The sequence below is a fragment of the Lynx rufus genome, unplaced genomic scaffold, assembly GCF_022079265.1.
Source record: "Lynx rufus isolate CCGP_SWC_20201006 ecotype Redwood Valley unplaced genomic scaffold, mLynRuf1.p SCAF_5, whole genome shotgun sequence".
Lineage (NCBI taxonomy): Eukaryota > Metazoa > Chordata > Mammalia > Carnivora > Felidae > Lynx > Lynx rufus.
The window spans coordinates 50,396,807-50,420,437 of NW_025814867.1; the positions used below are offsets into that span (position 1 = coordinate 50,396,807).

Sequence of the window (23,631 nt, forward strand, 5' to 3'; positions counted from 1 at the left end):
AGGGGACAGTAGTTTGTCTGCTTTTATGTTCTCGGTGAAGCAGGAAGTGTGAGTGGTCTGCTGATGCTGGAAGAAGAAAAAGTGCGGCCTGAGGTTGAGAAAAGTAGAGCATCTTTGAAATCCAAACAGTGGAGGAAAATGATCCAAAAACAGAGCACTGATGGGCTCTATGCATAGTTACTGTAGACCGAGAATTTACAACGCGTCCGTCTCTGTCTTCTGTGATTTTCTCCAGCACGGCTCAGCATCTTGGTTATGGGTGATGAGAGCCAGACAGTCAGATTGATCCGGGTGGGGATTTTTGCCAGGCAGCTGCAATAAAAGAACAGGGAGACAATGGAGCTGAGAACAGCGTAAGAGAAGCTTTTACATACTCAATCACATCATTCAGCCATCCTAACCTTCCTGGTCAAGGAAGGAATTGAAGACAGAGTAGACTGGAAGAAAGTGAAGAGTTTAAGGACAGAGTGTGTGAGGGATGGTAACTGTACAAGATGAGCAAGAATGAGAAATTCTAGCAGCTACGCAGAGGCTAATCACCAGATCTTTTATATATATGTTTGGAATAGGATTGAGGCACACCTCCACCCAAGTTCTCTTGTGCCCCAGTTCAGTTCCATGTCTCTTGGCACTCTCGTGGTCTTCTGTTTCCACTCCATCAACATTTTCTACCTTTCCATCTAATAGTCACTGCCTGTCATGCACACATTTTTTTAATTGAGGTTTATACTTGGGAGTTTGCAATATCCAAGGTGTGCTAAGTGTATATAGTTTCTATACCAGCATAACGTTAAGAAGCCTTGACATCTTAGATCGATCAGTGGCTTCTGTGTCAGTCTCCAATGGTCCCACTGAGCCATATGAAGAAGACCATGGATTCTCAATGACCTCTGTGGGGAATGGTGACGCAAAAAATTGAAAATGTTCTTATGTTTGTCTTTGGAATGAATTTTTAATTTCTGTTTGAATATGGGTTCCATAGACATGAAAACCTATTAAAGGAAAATCAAGAGTTATCTAGACTTAATAAAATATGCAGGAATGGGATAATGATCTAGTAGCCCGTCTCTGCCTAGGCTTCTGTTAAGCTTTTAGATCTCCATATTGAATTAATCATTCTACACGGCACCAGTGGGAGAAATTCCACCTTGACCCCATCAGACTGATGTGTCACACTTGCACCCTCCTCTGTCAGGATTGGTGGTCCTTGTCATCTTGTCCCAGAAAATGAGACTGCTGACACTCTTTTTTATTTCACCCGTTTTTTTCTTCATACTAAGCTATTTTCGCTATAGTCATTTACTGCCACTGGGATTTTTGCACAAGGTTAATAGTACTAATAAAATGAAGGGCAAAGCACCAAAGAGAGAACCTTGAAAGAATAGTCTGTAACCCTTTATTTGGTCAGGGCTAAAAACTCTGCAAGACATTACAGCCTTGAGTTTGGGGTGAAGGCCACTTTCAACCTTCTTTGCTGAATTGTTCTTCACTCTCTGGGCCCTGCACTTAATGTCATACTGGGATCTTGTAGAAGGAGTGAGTCCATTCCAGTGATGTCCCAACTGCCGCCTGGACGTTTTTTACTCCAGCTGCCATCACAGTCACATGGGAGCTTTTGAAAAATACCTGTGCCTGGGCTCTTCCTCAGACCAAGTAAATCAGACTCTCTGGGGTGTAGCAGGGCATGAGCTCCCAAGTGGTTCTATTAATTGGGCCAGAGTTGAGAATCACTGACCTGGACAAGGAGCTCCAAACTCTGCTTCTGAACAGTTGACGGGGCAACCCTGGCTCACTGGCTGAGTTACTTGTTCATCACATGGCTGGGTTTAAGAGGGAAGCTTTGAAGGGCACCTGGGTGACTCAGTCAGTTAAGGGGCCAACTTCAGCTTAGGTCATGATCTTACAGTTCATGGGTTCAAGCCCCGCGTCAGGCTCTGTGCTGACAGCTCGGAGCCTGGAGCCTGCTTCAGACTCTGTGTCACCCTCTCTCTCTGCCCCTCCCCCGCTCATGTCCAGTCTCTTTCAAAAATGAATAAACTTTTTATTTTTTTATTAAAAAAAATTTTTTTAAACATTTATTTATTATTGAGAGACAGAGAGAGACAGAGCATGAGCAGGAGAGGAGCCGAGAGACGGGGAGACACAGAATGTGATGCAGGCTCCAGGCTCCGAGCTGTCAGCACAGAGCCTGATGCGGGGCTCAAACTCACAGACTGTGAGATCATGACCTGAGCCGAAGTCGGACACTTAACCGACTGAGCCACCCAAGTGCCCCAAATGAACAAACTTTAAAAAAAAAAAAAATTAAGATGGAAGCTTTGAGCACCTGAGAAATTTCACTTCCGAGGCAGTGTGCAAGAGGCACGGCCCTAGAGGAGGCAATTTTGGTGTCCAGTTGAAAGAAGCAAATGCTAAGTGTGGAGTTTGTTTTTCATTTAGCTTTGGCCTCCAATTAAAATTCAAAAATTCTGTGGCATTTTTGAATGTTTTAGTCTATCCACCACTCTCCATGGGTCGCTTCAGAATAATCCAAAATAAATAATAAGTTTTCCTAAGCTTTGTTAAGGTGGGTATACTGTTAGAGTTGATACATTCCAATGTTGACTTTGCCTTTCGCTGTGGTCTCTGGAAAAGTCATTTATCTTCTTGTGGAACTTTTGGTGCTTTAAATAGTACGTCTTTGGAAGATAAGAAGGGAAGTAACATTTAGTGAGCATCCTTTGTATGTGTAGTACTGTACTAAACACTTGATATATGCTGTTGAAATCATTTAGAGCATGGGCTGTGGAGCCAGAGTGCCTAGGCTTACATCCTGGCTGAGCTACTCCCAACAAATACACTCAAGAGCCCAGAGTGGTCCTGAGTTTCAAGTGACGTGACGTCTATAAAGTGTGTAGCACAATGCCTGGCACAATGCGAGTTCTCGAAAAAGCGTTGGCTGGCTTTATCATCGTCTCACAGAATTCTCACAGCGATCCTGGAGTGGGTGTCATCCTTCGTTTTAGAGATGATCAAAGTCTTCAAAGTCAACCTATTTATCCGTGGACACATTTTAGGATTGTTGCAAACTAAGAGAAATAATTTCAGGACTTGAGAGAGAGTTAACCTGCAAAAGTGAGCTCTGTCCTGGGGGGAGGAGGGACAGTGATGAATAAGACAGACAGACTCCCTCTCTTTGTGGAGAGTGGGCAGAGCTCTCTGCTGACCTTCAGGACCCATGAGGCGCTGTATGTACCAGATCTTCTGGTAGCACATTCTTCACTATGATTATGTATTCTTTCCTAGTTAATAGACAGCTCTAGTCCCTCATAGGGAGTAGCCCCTAAGGGTCTTGACTAATCACAAAATGCTCAAAGATGGAGAGTCACCAGGTGGATATTTTTGCTACCTCAGGAGTCTCTTCTGGGAAGACTCTCCCTTGTTTCCTGAAACCAGGGCCCCTGGTGCTAGCGTAGCAGAAGGAGTAACAAGAGGCTATCAGTGCTTTAAGAGGGCAAATACAGGTGTTATTCTACGATGAGTCCCAGATCCATGGCAACCTCCAAGACCCCTTCTGGAATGTACTTCCTTCCTTCCTTCCTTCCTTCCTTCCTTCCTTCCTTCCTTCCTTCCTTCCTTCCTTCCTTCCTTTTCCTTCCTTCCTTTTCCTTCCTTTCTTTTCCTTCCTTCCTTCCTTCCTTCCTTCCTTCCTTCCTTCCTTCCTTCCTTCCATTTTATATAGTTTAATTTACATCCAAGTTAGTTAGCAATGATTTCAGGAGTAGATTCCATAATGCCCCTTATTTATTTAGACCATCCCTCCTCCTACAACCCCTCCAGAAACCCTCTGTTTATTCTCTGTATTTAACAGGTTTTTATGTTTTGTCCCCCTCCATGTTTTGTATCATTTTTTGCTTCCCTTCCCTTATGTTCATCTGTTTTGTATCTTAAATTCCTCATATGAGTGAAGTCATGTATTTGTCTTTCTCTGACTAATTTCGCTTCGCATAATACCCTCCAGTTCCATCCATGTAGTTGTGAATGATAAGATTTCATTCTTTTTTTTTCCTACTTCATTTATTTTATTTTATTTTTGTTTTTTAGTTTTTTAATTTTATTTTTATTTTTTAAAATTTACATCCAAATTAGTTAGCATGTGCAACAATGTATAGTGCAACAATGATTTCAGGAGTACATTCCTTAATGCCCCTTACCATTTAGCCCATCCCCCCTCCCACAAACCCTCCAGTAACCCTCTGTTTGTTCTCCATATTTATGAGTCTCTTCTGTTTTGTCCCCCTCCCTGTTTTTATATTATTTTTGTTTCCCTTCCCTTATGTTTATCTGTTTTGTCTCTTAAAGTCCTCATATGAGTGAAATCTTATGATTTTTGTCTTTCTCTGATTAACATCACTTATCATAATACCCTCCAGTTCCATCCACGTAGTTGCAAATGGCAAGATTTCATTCTTTTTGATTGTCAAGTAATACTCCATTGTGTGTGTGTGTGTGTGTGTGTGTGTGTGTGTGTGTGTGTGTGTGTGTATTTACCACATTTTCTTTATCCATTCAGCCATTGATGGACATTTGGGCTCTTTCCATACTTTGGCTATTGTTGATAGTGCTGCTATAAACATGGGGGTGCATGTGTCCCTTCAAAACAGCACACCTGTATCCTGTGGATAAATGCCTAGTAGTGCAATTGCTGGGTCGTAGGGTAGTTCTATTTTTAGTTTTTTGAGGAACCTCCATACTGTTTTCCGGAGTGGCTGTACCAGCTTGCATTCCCACCAACAATACAAAAGAGATCCTCTTTCTCCGTATCCTCGCCAACATCTGTTGTTGCCTGAGTTGTTAATGTTAGCCATTCTGACAGGTGTAAGGTGGTATCTCATTGTGATTTTGATTTGTATTTCCCTGATGATGAGTGACATTGAGCATTTTTTCATGTGTCAGTTGGCCATCTGGATGTTTTCCTTGGAGAAGTGTCGATTCATGTCTTTTGCCCATTTCTTGACTGGATTGTTTTTTGGGGATTGAGTTTGATAAGTTCTTTATAGATTTTGGATACTAACCCTTTATCTGATACGTCATTTGCAAATATCTTCTCCCATTCTGTCTGTTACCTTTTAGTTTTGCTGCTTGTTTCCTTCACTGTGCAGAAGGTTTTATTTTGATGAGGTCCCAGTAGTTCATTTTTGCTTTTGTTTCCCTTGCCTCCAGAGACGTGTTAAGAAGTTGCTGTGGCCAAGATCAAAGAGGTTTTTGCCTGCTTTCTCCTCAAGGATTTTGATGACTTCCTGTCTTACATTTAGGTCTTTCATCCATTTTGAGTTTATTTTTGTGTGTGGTGTAAGAAAGTGGTCCAGGTTCATACTTCTGCATGTCACTGTCTAGTTTTCCCAACACCACTTGCTGAAGAGACTGTCTTTATTCCGTTGGATATTCTTTCCTGCTTTGTCAAAGATTAGTTGGCCATACGTTTGTGGGTCCATTTCTGGGTTCTCTATTCTGTTCCATTGGTCTGAGTGTCTGTTCTTATGCCAGTACCATACTGTCTTGATGATTGCAGCTTTGTAGTATAGCTTGAAGTCTGGGATTGTGATACCTCCTGCTTTGGTTTTCTTTTTTGATAATGGTTTGGCTATTTGGGGTCTTTTCTGGTTCCACACAAATTTTAGGATTATTTGTTCTAGCTCTGTGAAGAATGCTGGTGTTACTTTGATAGGGATTGCATTGAATGTGTAGATTGCTTTGGGTAGTATCGACATTTTAACAATATTTGTTCTAGATTTCATTCTTTTTGATCGCCAAGTAATACTCCATTGTATGTATGTATATATATATATATATATACCGTGTCTTCTTTATCCATTTATCTGTCAGTGGACATTTGGGCTCTTTCCATACTTTGACTATTGTTGATAGCACCGCTATAAACATTGGGGTGCATGTGCCCCTTCAAAACAGCACACCTATATCCCTTGAATAAATACCTAGTAGAGCAATTGCTGGGTCATAGGGTATTTCTATTTTTAATTTTTTGAGGAACCTCCATACTGTTTTCCAGAGTGGCTGCACTAGTTTGCATAGAATGTTCTTTCATTGTACATGCTAATGTACTAGTTGGTGGATACACAGATTACTAACTCATAAGGGCCATAGATGGAGTCATATAGACTAAATTGTTTTCAAGCAATGAATTAATGAAAAGAAGATCAGCAGGCAATAAAAAATGTATTGAACATTACTTCTATGCTGATCATTTCTTATCTGCTGTTCTTGAATTCATTCATTCATAAAACACTAGGTCCCTCCTATGTACCAGGTTTTATATAGTCTCTGGGGAGATAAGATTATGCTAAGATGTTAGTAGTTTTGAAAATGTCTCAAGAAGGCCTGTCTTCTGTTTTTGAGAATAATCCAAAATATTATTGACACAGAAATATCACTTTTGTATTCTTTGATGTCTGTGGTTACCTAAATTTATACATATATTTTTTTTAATGTTTATTTTCGAGAGAGAGAGAGAGAGAGCGAGCAGGGGAGGGGCAGAGAGAGACGGAGACAGAATTGGAAGCAGGCTCCAGGCTCTGAGCTGTCAGCACAGAGCCTGACGTGGGTCTTGAAATCGTGAACCGTGAGATCATGACCTGAGCCAGAGTCGGACGCTTAACCAACTAAACCACGCAGGCACCCCTATAGATATATTTTCATACAGTACCTTAGGGAGTTTCCTTCCATTCCTGTAAAATTGGGACTATGTGGTTATAGTGCCATCATCTCAATGCCAAAGCCTGGCTGGGAACATCAGTGTCCAAATCAGGCTTCCAGGAGCTGTTCTGGGCTTCTCTCATATCCTAATTACTTTTTCAGTATAGCATAATATACCATTTCAAAGGAGAATGACTCTATTAGAGTTTGGATTGAATGGGATCTCCTAAAGATTACAAATATATCAACATGCTTTTGATTTATTATTGCTTCCTTTTCTTCTTTAACATGATAAATTTCCATACATAATTTCTGAAAAGGGAAGGCCTGTCACTTAGTTAGAAGTAATGCATTAAAAAACACTCATGTATAGTTCTATGGAAGATGCAAAAATACCCCATCCACTCAATACAGCTATGAGTTTCCCATTAGGAAAAGGATGTTACAGATTGAAAAAAAAAAAAAAAAAAAGAACAAAGCTGAAATCATTAACAGTTGGTAGCAATCAGAGATAGATAAAATAAGCTAATTTTTATATCTAAAATCATAAATCTACAGGGAAATGAGAACTGAGTTAATTTGAGTGTAACAAGTTTGGGGACTTTTTAATCTTTAGGTTTTTGCTAAATTATTCCTTACATATTTCCTCAGTTTTAATTTCTCTGTATTTCAAAAACTTCTTAGTCGAAAAATGTGTGAATCATTTTGTATTCCTACGTTCATTAGTAATACTTAATACTATAAACTCATTTAATACTATAAAATCATTAAGCTCAGACTCCAACAGGAAAAATTTGAAGACTATCACAAAGTGTTTTTCATTCCTTATTACAACGTATTACCCTTATCTTCTTTTCACTAAAAGTTTCTTTGCCTTGCCATGGAATTAACATTTATCTCCTAGCATATCCTGATAGTCCTATGAACATACCCCATAGTTTTTATGTACAGACACAACAGAGTTATTCAAAACTTTTACTGTTTGGAGAGACGAGAACTCACTGAACCTTCAAAAAAACTATACCCCTGCACAAATATAAAAAGATTAGATATAAATTTTTCAGAGACAAAAGAAAGCATAAAGGAGGTTACAACTTTCAGACTTCTTGACAATGGTGTTTTCTAGACAGTTCTCATTTATAGTAACTTCTGTGGAAAGGCAAAAGATAAAAAATAAATTAAAAATATATTTGAATGGGAGCATCTTGGTGGCTCAGTCGGTTAGGCGTCCAATTCTTGGTTTCTGCTCAGGTCATGATCTCATGGTTTTGTGAGTTCGAGACCCATGTGGGGCTCCAAGCGGACAGTGTAGAGCCTGCTGGAGATTCTTTCTCTCCCTCTCTGTCTGCTCCTCCCCAACTCACACTGTCTCTGTCTCTCTCAAAAATAAATATAAATTAATAAATAAATAAATAAAAATAAAAAATTTAAAAAAATATATAAATATACACATATAAGCATATATATGTATATATATACGTATATAAGTACATATATATACACACACATATACACACACACACACGTATATATATGTGTATATATATATATATATACACACACACACACACACACACACATATTTGAATGTATACTATGTTCCAGGCCCTGTGAATTCACAGAAAAAAAAAAATTTAAAAAAAGGACTTTGAATCTTAATAGCAGATCCCATTTTTATTTATTTATTTTTTATTATTTTTTTTTATTAAATTTTTTTTTTCAACGTTTTTTATTTATTTTTGGGACAGAGAGACAGAGCATGAACGGGGGAGGGGCAGAGAGAGAGGGAGACACAGAATCGGAAACAGGCTCCAGGCTCCGAGCCATCAGCCCAGAGCCCGACGCGGGTCTCGAACTCACGGACCGCGAGATCGTGACCTGGCTGAAGTCGGACGCTTAACCGACTGTGCCACCCAGGCGCCCCGCAGATCCCATTTTTAAAGAAGATATTGGGAATACTTTAATTTGTTGAAAAACAAAACCCAGGAATTGCCATTTAACCCTGGTGTCCCATAGTAGTTATCTGATTTTATTCTAATACTGTGTTATTTCACCTACATTCACTATTCTGTACATTTCTTATAGGAGTTCTTCCAAAGAACCAAAATGAATAAAGCATCTAAATGATGCTTGGTGGTTATAAGCACCCTGGAAACTTCACTGTAAGAAATAATTTTCAGCATGTAATTATCAGTACATGAAAATATGAGGAATTTTAACCGAGAAACTTAATACAAAATACTAACAAAATATGAACACAGCCTCTTTTTCATGTTCAGGAAGTAGGAAGAGCTATAATTTGGTGAAACCCTTGTTTATGAATGGATTTCCCAGGGAAGTAATAATGATTTTTAAAAAATGCTTCTGGTTATAAAAGTTTTAATATTCATTTCAATAGTGTGGGCACAAAATGAAAACACACGGAGAAAAAAAATCATCTGAGAATCTTTTTGGCTTCATTTTAACTTTTCATAATAGGCTCAAGGTGCAGGAGTCCTAGCTCCATAAGGAAATTAAAGGGGCTTAAGCCATGGGTTTAAATTACCATGTATTACTAATTCTAACCCCTAAATGTGGGGAAGGGATTATTGTTTTCGGGTGGAAGACTGAGAGCAGTGAAATGTCATTCACAAGAGCCCCAGTTGAGTAGTGTCAACCCCACAATTCTGCTTTATAATGCAAAACTGTCTCTTCTAATCTCCATACCCGCTCCCCCCCCCCATCCAATACTTCCATCACTACTTCCTTGTCTTTAAACTTACTGAGCAGATTCATGGGAAAACAAAACAAAATGGTTGCAGGCAGATTTACCCTGAAACAAATCTTAAAACAAAATGGAGCTGGCGGTATCCCTGCACAATGAAGTACATAAGACTTTAAATCAAAGAAAGAAGGAAAATATCAAATATCTGTACGTTCTCAATAAGGATCATGAAGAAGCTTACGTCAGTCCCAGCCATTTAACCCCCAAAACATCAAGCCTATGCGCAGGCATTAGACGAGGTCCAGGGTCCAACTCCCCACAGGTTTTCTGGGAGGCCAGATACCCCCACCCCAACCTTGCGTAATCCAAGACTGTCTCCCCTTTGCCACTGCCTTGCCCACTGGTATCCCATGCCTCAGAATTCCTTCAATGACAGGCACATGTCATTATGGCTCAGCCCTTAGCCTTGGCTCTGGGGTTCTTAAGGGTTTGAGAGCTTAAAGCCCAGGATGGTTCTGTGCATGAGGTCTTATGGGAAGTCAAGCTAAACGTGTCCTGAGGTTGAGTTGAGAGAATCTGTGAGCATGGAGGTGGCTCAGAAGATTGGGGGCAAGTGTATGCCATTCTTACACCACAGATGAGGCAATCTGGGGGCAGAAACTGGTTTAAACCTCATCAGAAGGAAGGTTCAGTGGAGGAGGCATTTGGCAGAGGGAAAACATAGGAAATTTCATGAAAGAAGGTGTTGTTACAAGCATTTCCAGCAGCCACTATGCATACCACTAATCTGGAGCAGAGTAGTGGGGTTGTAGGGGAGGCATCATTACCAGAAAACAGCCCAGGGCTGGGAGAGACCATGGCCTTGGAGGCCCCACCACTAACCATCCGTGGAAAGACACTTCTCTATCATTTCACCTCCTCATCTATAAAATATGTGGAACTCTTCAGATCTTCCAGAGTTGCCTGTAGATGGGAATCCTACTCCCCATTTATGATATGGAACCTGTCTGAAAGCCCACTTTTATTCCACATGGTCTTTACCCCTTCCTTGCCTAGTTTCATTGCTATTTCAAGTTCTTTTATTGAAGTGCAGGTGTGAAAGCAGCCCCCTCAACCTACCCCTTCCCCAGAGCTGGAGTGGTATTCCTGGTTCTTGCAAGAAGAAGTAATCAAAGTAAAAAAGAAAAGGCTACGTTGTTATCGTATTTGTTAACTCAGGCCAGATGCTCATTAGCAATACACTAGAAGCCAAAAATGAAAAACCAGGCTGCAGCTTGGATCCAAAAATAAGGGCCAGGCTCTGTGGAAAACATCAACAGATGCAAACCAGAACAGGGAAGAACGTTTTGTCTGCACCATTTGAAAAAGATAGAACCTTCAGCTGTGTCCCAGGCCCCCAGACATAGATCCGTGTCTAGTTTATCTGTAGGGGCCACACAGGTATAAAGAAAAGGAGGAGATACTCCTATCTCAGTATGAGAAGCGTCTAGAACTGTGGTCCTCAACCCTGTCTGCAACTGGAGTCACCAGAGGATCTTTTAAAAATTCTGATGCCAAGGTCCTGTTCCCAGAGATTCTGATTTAACTGGCCTGGTGAGGGACCATAAAAAAGTCACCCTTTAAAGCTCCCCAAGCTATACAGATGTGCAGCCAGAGCCGAAGATCACGACCCCTCATCCACGGTAGCGAATGGGGGAAACGACCAACATGCTGCACGCAGTCTTGGGTTGGAGACCCTTTCTCACTAGGGCTGGAATGCACATGCTTCCAAAATGTTTACTTACTGATTCAACAGATGATTATTAAGTACCTAGTGTGTGCAGCCTCCACTTCAATGGCTAGGGTTAAAAATTTTAAATTAAACTCGGTCCTTGCCCTCAGGACAGTTGATGGGGAAGTCGCATGAGAAAAGAAAGTATGTAACTGCAAAAACAATGTGGTCAGTACAGTAAGAGCGGTTTGTTCAGAGTGGTAGGGGGAGAGTGAATGGGGTGACTCCCCTCAAAGTCCGGCCACAGAATCATGAAATTAGAGACGAAGGAAGCCTGAGGTCCCCAATTTTGTGCAAGGAAACGAGAAATCAAGAGATTGGGACATTCTCAGGAACACAGAATTAATGGAACAAGATCTAAAATACTCATTCTGACTCGCCGAAGGAAGTGTTAGGGAACTGCGTCTTGCAGCACTGAATTCTGAGGCTGAAGAATAAGCAGGATTTGGGCACAAGGACATGGGAGAGGGTTCCGTTCTCCAGAGACTCAGCCTGAAGCTCAGACAGGAAAGGGCCTGCAGGGTCATTCCCTGGACCTGATCTCAGGCAGTGGCCAACAGCTGAGTGCCCCCTCCTCCAAGTTAGCACTGGTCCTGGGCTCACATGATTTCTTGCTTTCCAGTGCAGGTTAGGGGGGATGCTCCTCCCTCCAGCTCCACATTTCTCTGGGAATCATTCTATTCAAATGAGATAGTAAGCACATTAATTTTGCCCAGTGAGTTGTCTAAGTTCAATGAGATCTGGGTTTTGAACTTCTAACTTTAAACTTTTCAGCGATATAACAGATTCATAACTCCACACACCTCCAGATTAAACACCCTTTGACCATTTGGTCAGCCTTGACTACCTAGAGTTGGCATGTGCTCTACTTGCAAAACAAGAATTGTTAAATCCATAATGAAATGTGTTGAATTGGTTCTCCATTCTCCCCTTCCTCTGACCTTGGTGTTGTCTTTAAAGTCTCATCTTCTCTCTGGGGCACCTGGGTGGCTCAGTCAGTTAAGCACCTGACTTCAGCTCAGTTCATGATCCCACAGTTGATGAGTTTGAGCCCCAAGTCAGGCTCTGTGCTCACAGCTCAGAGCCTGGAGCCTGCTTTGGTTTCTGTGTCTGCCTTTCTCTGCCCCTTCCCCAGCTCACACTCTGTCTCTTTCTCTCTTTCTCTCAAATAAATAAACATTAAAATTTTTTTAAAAAAATAAAGTCTCACCTTCTCTCGTACCCTACATCCTTTTGATCAGCCCTATTGGCTGTCCTTCAAAGTCTATCCAAAATTCAAGTACTTCTCCCATCCTTGCTACTACTACCTCAGACCCACAACCATTGTCCTGTCTCACCTGGATTTTCACAACAGCCTTCCAGCTGGTGCTTGTGTTTCAGACTTAGCCTCAGAGGTGTGATCTCCCTACCACAGATGCTCCACTTTGAGAAGGGTCAGACTGTGTCACTTCTCTGTTGGTATTGGCCTGTCCAGGGTCCTTGCTAAGACTGACATGACCCCACGTGATCTGTTCTCTCTGACTTCTCGGACCTTACTTTTTCTTCTCTGACCATACTGGCCTCCTCACTGACCTCGAAAAGGCAAGCGAGCCCCCTTCCCCATTATTCACCCTGAGACTGGAACGCTGCCTTCAGATGGCTGCACAGTGAGCTCATCCACTTTCTTTAAATCTTTTCTCCAAAATCACTTTCTTTGTGAACTTTATCAGACTACCCTATCTAAAATCTCAAGGCTCACCCCCTGACATTTCATATACCGCATCCCTGCCTTATAAAAATGACTCTCTTTAATGGTTGTCAGTAAACACTATGTATTTTATGTTTTATTGCCTTATAAAATTAACATTCATAAATAAGTACTGCATATTTATTTTTTCTTATTATTTTGTCTTTCCTCATAAATCTACTCCAGAAGTAATTTTTAGTTTTGTTCACTGTTGCATACTGATCATTTAGGTATAATGCCTCTCACATGGTATACTCAATAAATACTAGCTGAATGAGAGAGAACAGAAAAATTACCTGTGGCATAATAAATATTACAATTGCATTTATAGATTCCTTTCCTGATAGTTATAAAAAAAAATCCAGGCCATAAGCAGGTCAAACTGCAATATGGAAAAGGAGGTCACCAAATCTATAACCTGAAAGTGACTCAAACACAAATTGAGGGACATTCTACAAGTACTTGATTGGGACTCTTGAGAAACATCAAGGTCGTGAAAGACAAGGGAAGACTCAAGAGCTGTCACAGATCAGAGGAGACCAAGGAGACGTGATGCCTAAATGCAATGTTGGATCCTGTGTAGGACGCTGGGACAGAAATAGACACTGAACTTCAGAAAGGGTCTACAATTTAACCGTACCAATGTTAATATCCTGCTTGCAATGAGGGCACTAGGATGATGTGTATTTTAAAGGGAGGTAGCCTACTTGAAAACATTATTACATTCTAAATGTCGAAATATCTCTTCCTACTCAAGCAAGGAGGTTATTTAAATGATAAACATGTTTCCTGAATGAACAACAAGAAGCAATTACCCTGTAAACCACCAGCAAAGCAACCAAGTAACCAAGATAGGGTGTGTGTGTGGTTATGTGTGTGCGTGGATACATGTGCAAGGGAAGTTTTCTTTTCTTTTTTTTTTACAGTTCAGTAATTTTTCTATGCCATCGTAGCTGTATGCTCCGGATACAAACAGATTTTCAAAGCATATGTTCCTTGATGTCTCAAGGAGTTTCATCAGAAGACATAATAACAGTTCAAAGTTCTCTTTATACTCTGCTTGTAAAAGGTTAGAAATAACAAGTGTCAGTTTAGTAAAATTATCTTCTAAGTAACATCCCACTAATTTAAGATTTCACAGTGAAGTAATCAGACACCATTCTAGGTCTCAAGAAGGCATGTTCTCATTAGAAGCAGAAAAATGATTAAGAAACTTGTCACAGAGGGTTTCTGAGAATGACATTAACTAATAAACCACCTTATATTTTCTGGAGAGGAGCAGTAAAGAATAAAATCGTACAAGCAGCATTCTCCTGTCTGAAGGATGCTACTTGATAGCTCCCCATCAGAAAGGAATTCACCCTATTGGTAAGTGGTAGGTCTTCATTGGGGGTGGCTGGTGAACTCTGCCTGCACTGGGTCACCCCCTCCTCACTGGAGGCCCTGCAGCCAGGGAGAAGGGCCTTCCCTTGCCCTTCTCTGGGAGGGGGCCTGGCTAGCTGGGCTCCTGAGGTCAGGGAGAAATAGATCAATCACCCAAGGACTAGAAGAGCTGTTGACAAGCATTACTCATGTTTCTGTAAGTCAAAACAAACATGTTTGTTTGGTGGGAAACTATCCCAGTATTTTTGTAGATTACCAGCAAAGAGGCAATTACATCCAATTTCACCAAAACTTACTGACCATCCTCTAAGGACTGACTCACTTCTGTTCTAGGGCTGTGGACATAAGATGAATGGAATAAAATCCTAACCCTCAGATAGCTTACTTCCTTGTAAAAGATGTAGAAGTTTGTCAGCAAATAACTATAAGATAAATGGGTAGGAAATGTCTGAAGGACCAGAGAGGTAGCATACCTGAACTAAGTAAGCTGAATAGAAGAATAACCAAGTCCCCGAAATAGAACCAAACTTTGTTTTTGCTAAGTTATAGTGTAGGCATGTAACTGAGTGTAAATATATATGTGATGCCCATATTCTACTTATATTAAGATGTTTTAACTAACTGAAAAAGAAAAACATTTATTGCTATTTTTTTCATAATTCATTACTGCTTTGATTTGAAATCGGAAGCGTGACACCTACTTCTTCTGAACCAAAATGTCAATCAGACCCTATACCTTTTCACCATGATATATAGAATGTAGCCTTAAATACTTAAACTGGGAGTGGTAGGTAGTTGTTTTCAGATTTATTTTGGAATAAAGCTTCTTCTAAACATAGGCTCTCCCAACATGGATCACATCTTTGTAAACGATGGTTACCAGTAAGGTGATCTCCAAGATGTGTGTGCAATCCCAGTTTTCAACATTACCATATTCAGTCTTCAGTACCGTTTTGTACTATTGCTCGAGAATTTTAAATGACAGCCCTTCATTTGTACTATCAAAAATTAACCAAGGAAGGTAAGCTGAATAATGGTGGTTTCTTTTCATAAAGTTTGTAAGCCAGTATTCAATGGCCCAGTTGTGGAAAATGAATTTCAAGCTATTATTTTCATTTCTGGAAACTGATTTCAACATGGGCAAGTGGACCACATTATTCCTAAACAAATGAATTTTCCAAAGACTCTTACGTGGTCGGGACTGAGAGAAACAAACGAGACCTTTGTACAAATATTTGCAAATAGCCCTGTAGAGAAATATTCAAAAGGTGTAAATGGGTTGTAATATCAGTAAGAAGCTTGCACCTTTGGGCCAGTCTTTGCTGCTGAGTGGAGCTAGGACTATTCCCTCTGATGACATGAACAGTTACAAGAAATCTCTTTCAGTTTCACAGCACAAGTAAACCAGCAAATTTATCAACCCAACACTGACCTGATTTTGCTCAGAGATACAGAAGACTAGCTAATCCGTGGTACTAATTACTTGTCCCATTTCAGCTTTGTAGCCCAAAGCAATTCCTAATGAGTGCTGAAATTAATGGACTTATGTATAGTGCCCTTACAAAATAGTGCCACCTCCATTCTGTTGCTTGAGAGATCCAACATCAGCCCTCCCCTCTGCGGGAGCCTCGTCTTGCCGTAACACTCATAGCTGGGAATAGTGTGTTCTACCTCCATTGGTCCGAGACCTTTCTCAGTACCACAGAAGCCATTTCTCGATGTTTTGCCTTTCAGGGACTCCTTGTCTAAAAGTTCTCGGACCCCTCCAAAATTCTCCCCGCATCACAAATAAATACAGCTAAAGGTCTGCTCTTACTTACATCCACGTTCTCATTTGCTACAGTAGAAAGTACCACCAGTGACTGAACTTACCCTGAAAGTTCTCAACCCTATTTTGAACATGCTGAGCTACAATGTTTCTGGTTACGCTAACGTTTGCAAACGCTTGTTTATGCTTTGGACTTCTGCACTCAAAAGAAACTCTTATAAAAGCATTTGTCTGTAAAAAGGTTTTGATGCCCAGGCGATTTTTTTCTTTAATAGAGAATTACATTTCACAGGAGATCGCTTATTTTCTTCTTGTTGGAAAACACACGCGACCGCGATCGTTTCTTCAATCCATTAAGTTTTTCAGCGCCCATCTTTTCTGTGCACCCGTCATGGCTGGTTTTATTATGGTGCCTTAAGTTGTAATTTTTCTGGGCGCACATTCTCTGTTTGGATATTCTTTGCATCCAACCCCTCCAACCCCCACAAAAAGTGCGCTCCTATCTTTCTTTTTTTATACTCGACTCTCTTTTTTAGGAGATGCACAAGCTCATCTTTTTCTTAATTTTACAGTAAGAAAAATAGCAGTAAATGTGTAGTAGTAAATAACTGCTATTTGATTCCAATGTTGGATGCAAAGGAAGGTGTGTGGGTGCTCGCTACCTAGGGAGGGCATAACCCTTACACAGAGGGCACTGTTCAGGGCATGTCTGCCTTGTGGGGACACTAGTCTTCTGTGGTTTAGAGAAGCTCGAAATCAGACATTTTAAAGGAAAATTTCCTAATTATTTAAATAATGGTACCTTATTCAAAATGTATTAAAACACCAAGCAGGTCGACATCATTCTAGCCAGACACAACAAGTCTGCAAGCATTTGGAACCTCTGGGGATGGAGGGTGGGACAGGAAAATAATTCATAGTCCCTGAGAACAAAGAAGAGAAAAGGTCCGATGATATCGGCGTGTTTCTGTGGAGTGTGGAATCCAAATGCCGTGATTGATTCGGAAGTATTCTCATGAGGATACCCTTCTTGAAGCCGGGCCTGTCTGGGGAGTCCTGCATATTTCACTTAATAGATTGACTGATGTTGGATTCCTTATCTGGAAGTAGGGATGATAAAACTGTCTTGGAAGCTTATGAAATGATCAGAGATCAAAGTATACACGTTTCTCGGATTCCTGTGACCATTTGTGAGGTGTGAGCATGGGAGCTCTGGCTGTTAGGAAATGCAGAACCAAAGATTTCAGACACATGTCTTTGTATGCCCCACACATGCCACTTGTGCCCTGGCTCTCGCTCTTGCCCCCCTGCCTGTCTGCATCACGTCTCCTCACTCTGTGGAATGGCCCACCACAGCTTGTCAGCACACACTGATGCTTCTGCCCCCTGGCTTTCCCTGGGAATGCCTGTTCCTTCCTTCATCATTCAGTAACCTCCCGTGCAGCTCAACCAAAATGTCACCTCTTCCAAGAAGTCTTTCTTGACTGCCACCTCCCACCAGTCTAGTAGAGCACTCCCTCCCTTCCTGCCTTGTGTTCGCCTGGGTTTAGCCTTGTGCTGTTGTCAACTGTGAGCTCCTGAGAGGGAGGAACTAGGTCGATCATCTCACTGTCCCCAGCATTTGGGTGCAATGCCTTTGCCAGGCATGCAATTCGGGCTAAAGACAAAAAATGGATCAAAGAGGGAGTGAATGGTTGCGGTGACTGTAGACTGGTGTGGGGAGAGCCCACTAAGTCTGCTTCCCTCTTGCTTTTAATCTTTATTTTTGAGAGAGAGAGAACGTGCGCAAGCAGGGAATGAACAGAGAGAGGGAGACGCAGAATCCCAAGCAGGCGTCAGGCTCCGAGCTGTCAGCACAGAGCCCGACGTGGGGCTCAAACTCACAGACTGCGAGATCGAGACCTGAGCCGAAGTCAGAGCTTAACCAACTGAGCCACCCAGGTGCCCCCCTCTTGCTTTTAAATGCAGATCATTGGCTGATTATGCCTCTCTCGCCCTGCCTTCCCAGTCCTCACTCTAGCTCTTGACTCCATCCCCAAACCAATGGAGATTTCCACCCTGGAGTAACAGGCTCAAACAGAGAAGGTGCTTAAGTGTCACCTTTTGGGGCTTGAAAGCATGGAGAGGAAGGACATCCGAGAGGATTCCTTTGGAAAAGTAATAGGAAACACAAAACAGAGTCCCTTGTTGGGGGTAAAGAAGGGAAGAACCATAACACAAGGTCTCACCTTCATGTTCAGAAATGGTGGCCTCGTGTACCTTTTCCCTTGTGCCTTCTGAACTGGTGGCTTCCGTGACAATGCATGTGTAGCCAAAATGGGCTTGGTTGCCCTGCACTCTTGCACACTAGCCTTCATGGTCCCGTAGCAGAAGAAAAAGCGTTTGGTAGGACAGGGCTGCCATAGCATAGATGGGGCCTTTGAGTGAAGAAAGACAGCCCTTCCTCCAGAGGGATGCAGACCCCGGCTGGAGTATTTCCCGAGGGGAGGAGGGCGGCTGGACTTCATCCAGGCACCCCGTGTGCCCCTTATCCAGATACCTTTGTGAACAACCAACTGAAGTAGCCCTGTTGCAAGAAAAATTATATATAATATTATATAATATTAGAAAAATGTTCAGTACCTTGGATGGCTCAGTCAGTTACACATCCGACTCTTGGTTTTGGCTCAGGTCATGATCTCACGGTCCATGGGTTTGAGCCCCACAACGGGCTCCGTGCTGACGATGTGGAGCCCGCTTGGGATTCTCTCTCTCCTTCTCTCTCTCTCTCTGCCACTCCCCCAGTCGTTCTCTCTGTCTCTCTTAAAATAAATAAATAAGTAAATAATATTTAAAGAGAAAAATGATCATAAATAATGTGCAAATATTTATTTTCTAGGAACATGGGTGACATTTGGAGGTCAAATTTCAGATGAGGTAAGTTACTTTTGGCTTCCATATTGCTGATCAAAGAAAATGTAAAGCTGTACAGTGGGAGTCTTCTTCCTGGGGTCCTGGCATTTTATAAGGATAATGTTTCAATCACGGGAAGTGGTTAAGACTGAATCAAAGATTATTTTCAGTTTTATCTCCTTGTATTTTTCACATTTAGACTATTAATAGCCCTTGGGGCTGTCAATCTATTATATGTGCAGGTTCAATTGTTAGAGAACAAACCAATTTGGAATTAATATTTAGTAGCTTTATGGAAAGATTTCATTGCTGGTGTGTGTGTGTGTGTGTGTGTGTGTGTGTGTGTGTGTGTTTTAGCTCCACTTACCATGACCAACTGGTTCTAGTTTGCAGGAACTTTGCCTTATTAGCATGGGATGTCTCAGTCCTGGACAAAAAAAGACAGTTGGTCACCCTGGCTTGGACAAGTTAATCCAACCTCTCTGAGCCTCAGTCCCTCTGATGTAAAGTGGGATGATAAAGTTTACATTGGAGGTTTGTTGAAAGGACTAACCATGTTCCACATATGAGATGTTTATATAGCCCTTTGACTCGTAGGTAGCAGACACCCAATAATGGCAGCTGTAATAGTTTATTTACTGTAAAATTCCTTTAAATCTTGGTTTGTACGTTCAAAACAGGGCTTACCAAAGTGATATTCTTATCACCGCGTTTAAGGAATGTCTTTTTGGCACAAGTGAGTCACGCAGGCCTTGAACAGCAATAACCCCCCAAGGACACTGTCCTCAAGTCCCTCTGGTCCTTTTTTGCCTGCCTGCGCACCACTGAGGAGTCTGGGATAGCATGTCTGAGTGGATACGCTCAGTGGGATCCAGCCCACTCTGCCACCAGATTTGCTGACATTTACTAACAGTTGCCACATCCATAAAATGCAGGGGAGAGCCCCTATTCAGCAGGATTGTGATTAAGATTAATGAGACGATACCTGTGAAGTGTTCAGCCCAGTGCCTGGCCCCGAACCAGCTCTTTATAAAGGTAGTTCTTACTATCATTCCTAAGGAGAAGCTCGGGGGAACAGAGGGTCTTTTCTACAGCTCCCAAGGTCACCAGTGTTTTTTTAACAGATTCGGGGCGGGGAGGGGCAGAGTCTTATCTGCACATCCTCCTCTGTCTGAATGCATGTCCCCAGTATTGGGCCTAGGTCGCCACAGAGAGGTTGTCACGGGGAGGATGCTTTGGAAGGCAGACTGCACTGGGGATTAGCATACAGAACCGTTATTAGAAAGTTGGGCCATGATGCGGTCTCAACAATGACCACACCTGACCCCATGGGGAGCCCCAACGCTGAGATGGCCCTGCAAAGTTGTCCCAGGTTGGGACAAGAGGACTGAGCATTTGTATCCTTTGTTTGACCAATCATCGGAGAGAGGCCACCCTGGGAAGCAGGTCTCACCTTGGGCTAGGCAACCGTGCTTAGCCAAGTGCAATTTCCAGAGAGAACCGACAGCTGCAGGCCATCTGATGGCAACACTCCTAGCAGTGAGGGGGAGAAGTCCTTCTGTTCTGAAGGAGGATCTGGGTGGCCATCACAGGGTTCATTATGGGGCCCTCTGACTGGCGTCAGGTAGGGTGTGTGGAGCACTGAGGCAAGTCCACAAATATCAACACAGTGGCCACAGGCTCAAGTCACATAGAAAGTAGGTGACAGGGAGGGAGGGGGATCTCAAATTAATAGTCCACCGTATCCAGCACGTGCAGCACCTTCTCCTTCCTGTTAAAGTACTGAGAGGAGAAACAGACAAAAATATCTTCACTTTAGGAGCAGAGGGGCCAACCGTTAAGGGCACCATTTCCCCTTTCACGTTTGCCCTCCCCTTTACAGCATCTGCTCTCTGCTACCACAAGCCCAGCTTGCCCAGGTCAGAGTGTGCTAGGCTGGGCTCTGAAATACATCATTTCAAAATTACCATTCTAAAAACTGCACAATAATACTATCATGAATGGCCGCACAGGCCCTCACCTCAGATGCAGACCAGACAAATGGCTAGTGTCCTTCCAAAGAAGAGCTGTGACTTTCCTCAGGTCCCTGCAGAGAGAATGCCAGCAAGGAGAAGACAGGAAGGTACAGGGAGACCACAGTCCCACCAGCAGCTGACTTGCCTGAGCTCAGCCATTTCCATGTGGGAAAAATGCAGACCAATAGCAATAAATACACCTTCCCGATTTTTCTGCCTTGTCTCTGCTTCACGTGAGCTCAGCACAAAGCAGGTACAAATTTTGAATCCCAGAATGACCATGTTGTGATGTGCTGAGTGACACAACCATGAGTCCTGCCTCAGGAGGTGATGACATCCCTATTGCTGGGAGAATCCACCTGTGTGTTAAATAGCCACTGGACAGGGATATTATCAAAAGGACCCACACACCACAATACATAATTCCGTGAGGTGCCCCCCAAAGATGATTTGGCTTCATCATAAAACCAGGAGAGATGTTACTCCTGTAAATAATAATGCCTTATAGCACTTAACTTTCAGAGTTTTACTTAGATTTTCTTACCTATAAGCTAGTTAGGGTTTCTTGAATTGTAGGTAACAATAAATTCAAGTCAAATTGGTTCAACCAGTATGGGAAAAGTATTTTGATTTTCATACTAGAAGTGTAGATATAGGGCAAGCTTCAGGGTGGACTCCATCAGTGGCCTCACTGCATTTCCCAGGGATTCCCTGGGAAGGCCCTGTGTTCCTTTGTATAGCGACATCCTCCTCAGGTAGTAAGACAGCTGCAGAAATTCTAAGCCTTACTCAGAACAGCAACTCTAGGGAAAAGGGTGTTCTTCTAGAAACCTTGTAAGAACATGGAAAGATGTTGCCAGAAGTCTCAGCATATCTGTCCCTGCATCTCATTGGCCCAAAGGTGTCACATGACCTTCCCTGGACCCACTTATTTGCAGGCCTGCCATGCCATGTTGGAAGGGAGGTGTCTACTTCTACTGAGGCCTGTTGGCTACTTGGAGGTCCTGAACAGAATTGTCCTCATTTTGCAGATGAAAAAGCTGAAATAGAAAGAGCTCAAATGGTCTTGTCCACGTTCATTTATCCAGTAAGTGGTACACTCAAGGCCAGAAAACAGTTTTTGTTAAGTCAATGACTTCATTCTTTCACATTCAGGTCTTTAAATTTTATGGTTGGGAAACATTTCAGCCATTACTTAGTCCAAATTTCCATCCAGGATTCCTTATCTTATCTTAAAATTTCTCTCTAGATAATATAAGGCCTCTTTCCCAATAATAATCCGCTAGTATGTGATGTGACATAACACGAGGATAACATATGATACAAGCACAGTAATTTCTTAAACGTAGGGCAGTCACGATGGGAAAAACTATACTTGTCCTAACTTTCCATTTCTCCTTTGGAGAAATGTCATAATGGTAGCAAATTAAAAGCAGTAATCACATTTTTGCTGCTATTACTCTAGAGGATTGGCATGGACTCCCTTTTTTGCTAGCCTAATAATTTTCTTGATATGCCGATTTTAAAAACAACAGGAAAACAGTTTATCTTGGAAATGCTGATGAAGCACCCTTAGCCCACAATCAAAAACATAATGGAAAAATCAATTTTAATTATTTGTGAGGTGTGTAATTTTTCAGTTGGCCCATAAGTCTAGCAGCAAAGTGGGAAAATGTCCCCTCTCCACTGCTATCCCTCTCTAGCTCTCCCTCAAGCTGTTGTCTCTAGCGACGCCTGTACTCTTCTGTCATGCCTGCCCCTTGCACTCAGCAGCACAAAGGAAGGAACCGGATGCTTGGAGGTGTATTTGCGGGTGGGGGCCCCGGACACCCAGTGAGCCAGCGTGCTCACTGGCTCCCAGCTGCCATTCAGCTGGCTGGTTGCTCTGTGACAGCGGCTGGGGTTTTGCTGAGCTGTGGGTGGCGTGAGTTTTACAACAGTCATGACTCTGTCTAGCCTCTGGTTCATCAGCGCAGTCCTCTAAGCCTCAAGGAAAAAAGGCACACGCTTTTAGGTCAAGAGTCACCCAGCTGCCAAAACCCATCAGCTTGGAGAGAAAGGAGGAAGAAGAGAAATGGAGTCACCGGTGATACAACTGACCCTCTTTGTCAGAGAGATGATGCTGCCACAGGGAATGTTGTCAGACCAGATCTTCCGGGCAGAGTGAACAACACAAATCCATCCACCTTACCTCGCTGCTCCTGAGGGCTGACTAATCCCTGCACTGAAGGAAGTCTCCCGTAGTGCCCAGTCTCTGTCTGAGGGAAAGGATACTTTTATCCTGTATATGCTGGTAGAATCTTCTTTTTTTTTTTTTCTCACTGTTTTACGACTGATAAAAACAAGGAGGGAGATTTCAGTGTTCTTAAACACCACCAGAGGATTCAACGTTGCTTGCTTCCTAGGTTTAGCAAACATTTGTTTTTTTCTGACTGACCTTTACATCCTCTTGCAGGTTGCCGAACGGCTGATGACAATTGCCTACGAAAGTGGGGTTAATCTCTTCGATACTGCTGAAGTCTATGCTGCTGGAAAGTGAGTCAGTGCCTCCTTGTGTCCCTCACGTGGTATTTGTGGCACCAAGAGTCTGCCCAGGCCATTGCTGTCATGCTGGTGAGAAGGGTCTGCCCTTCCCACACGCTTTGGTGGCGTTGCTTTTCTGCCTTCCGCTAGCCCCTT

General features: G+C 42.4%; 1 protein-coding gene across 5 annotated transcripts in view; it reads left to right on the plus strand.

Moving 5' to 3' along the window:
- The window catches only part of KCNAB1 (potassium voltage-gated channel subfamily A regulatory beta subunit 1), a 417,565-nt gene that overhangs the window by 313,829 nt on the left and 80,105 nt on the right, over positions 1-23,631 (plus strand). For all 5 annotated transcript variants that reach the window (XM_047099247.1, XM_047099250.1, XM_047099248.1 and 2 more), the window contains exons 3-4: positions 18,924-18,961; positions 23,408-23,487. In XM_047099247.1, the coding sequence (XP_046955203.1) occupies positions 18,924-18,961; positions 23,408-23,487 (118 nt within the window). The remainder of the gene's footprint in view (positions 1-18,923; positions 18,962-23,407; positions 23,488-23,631) is intronic.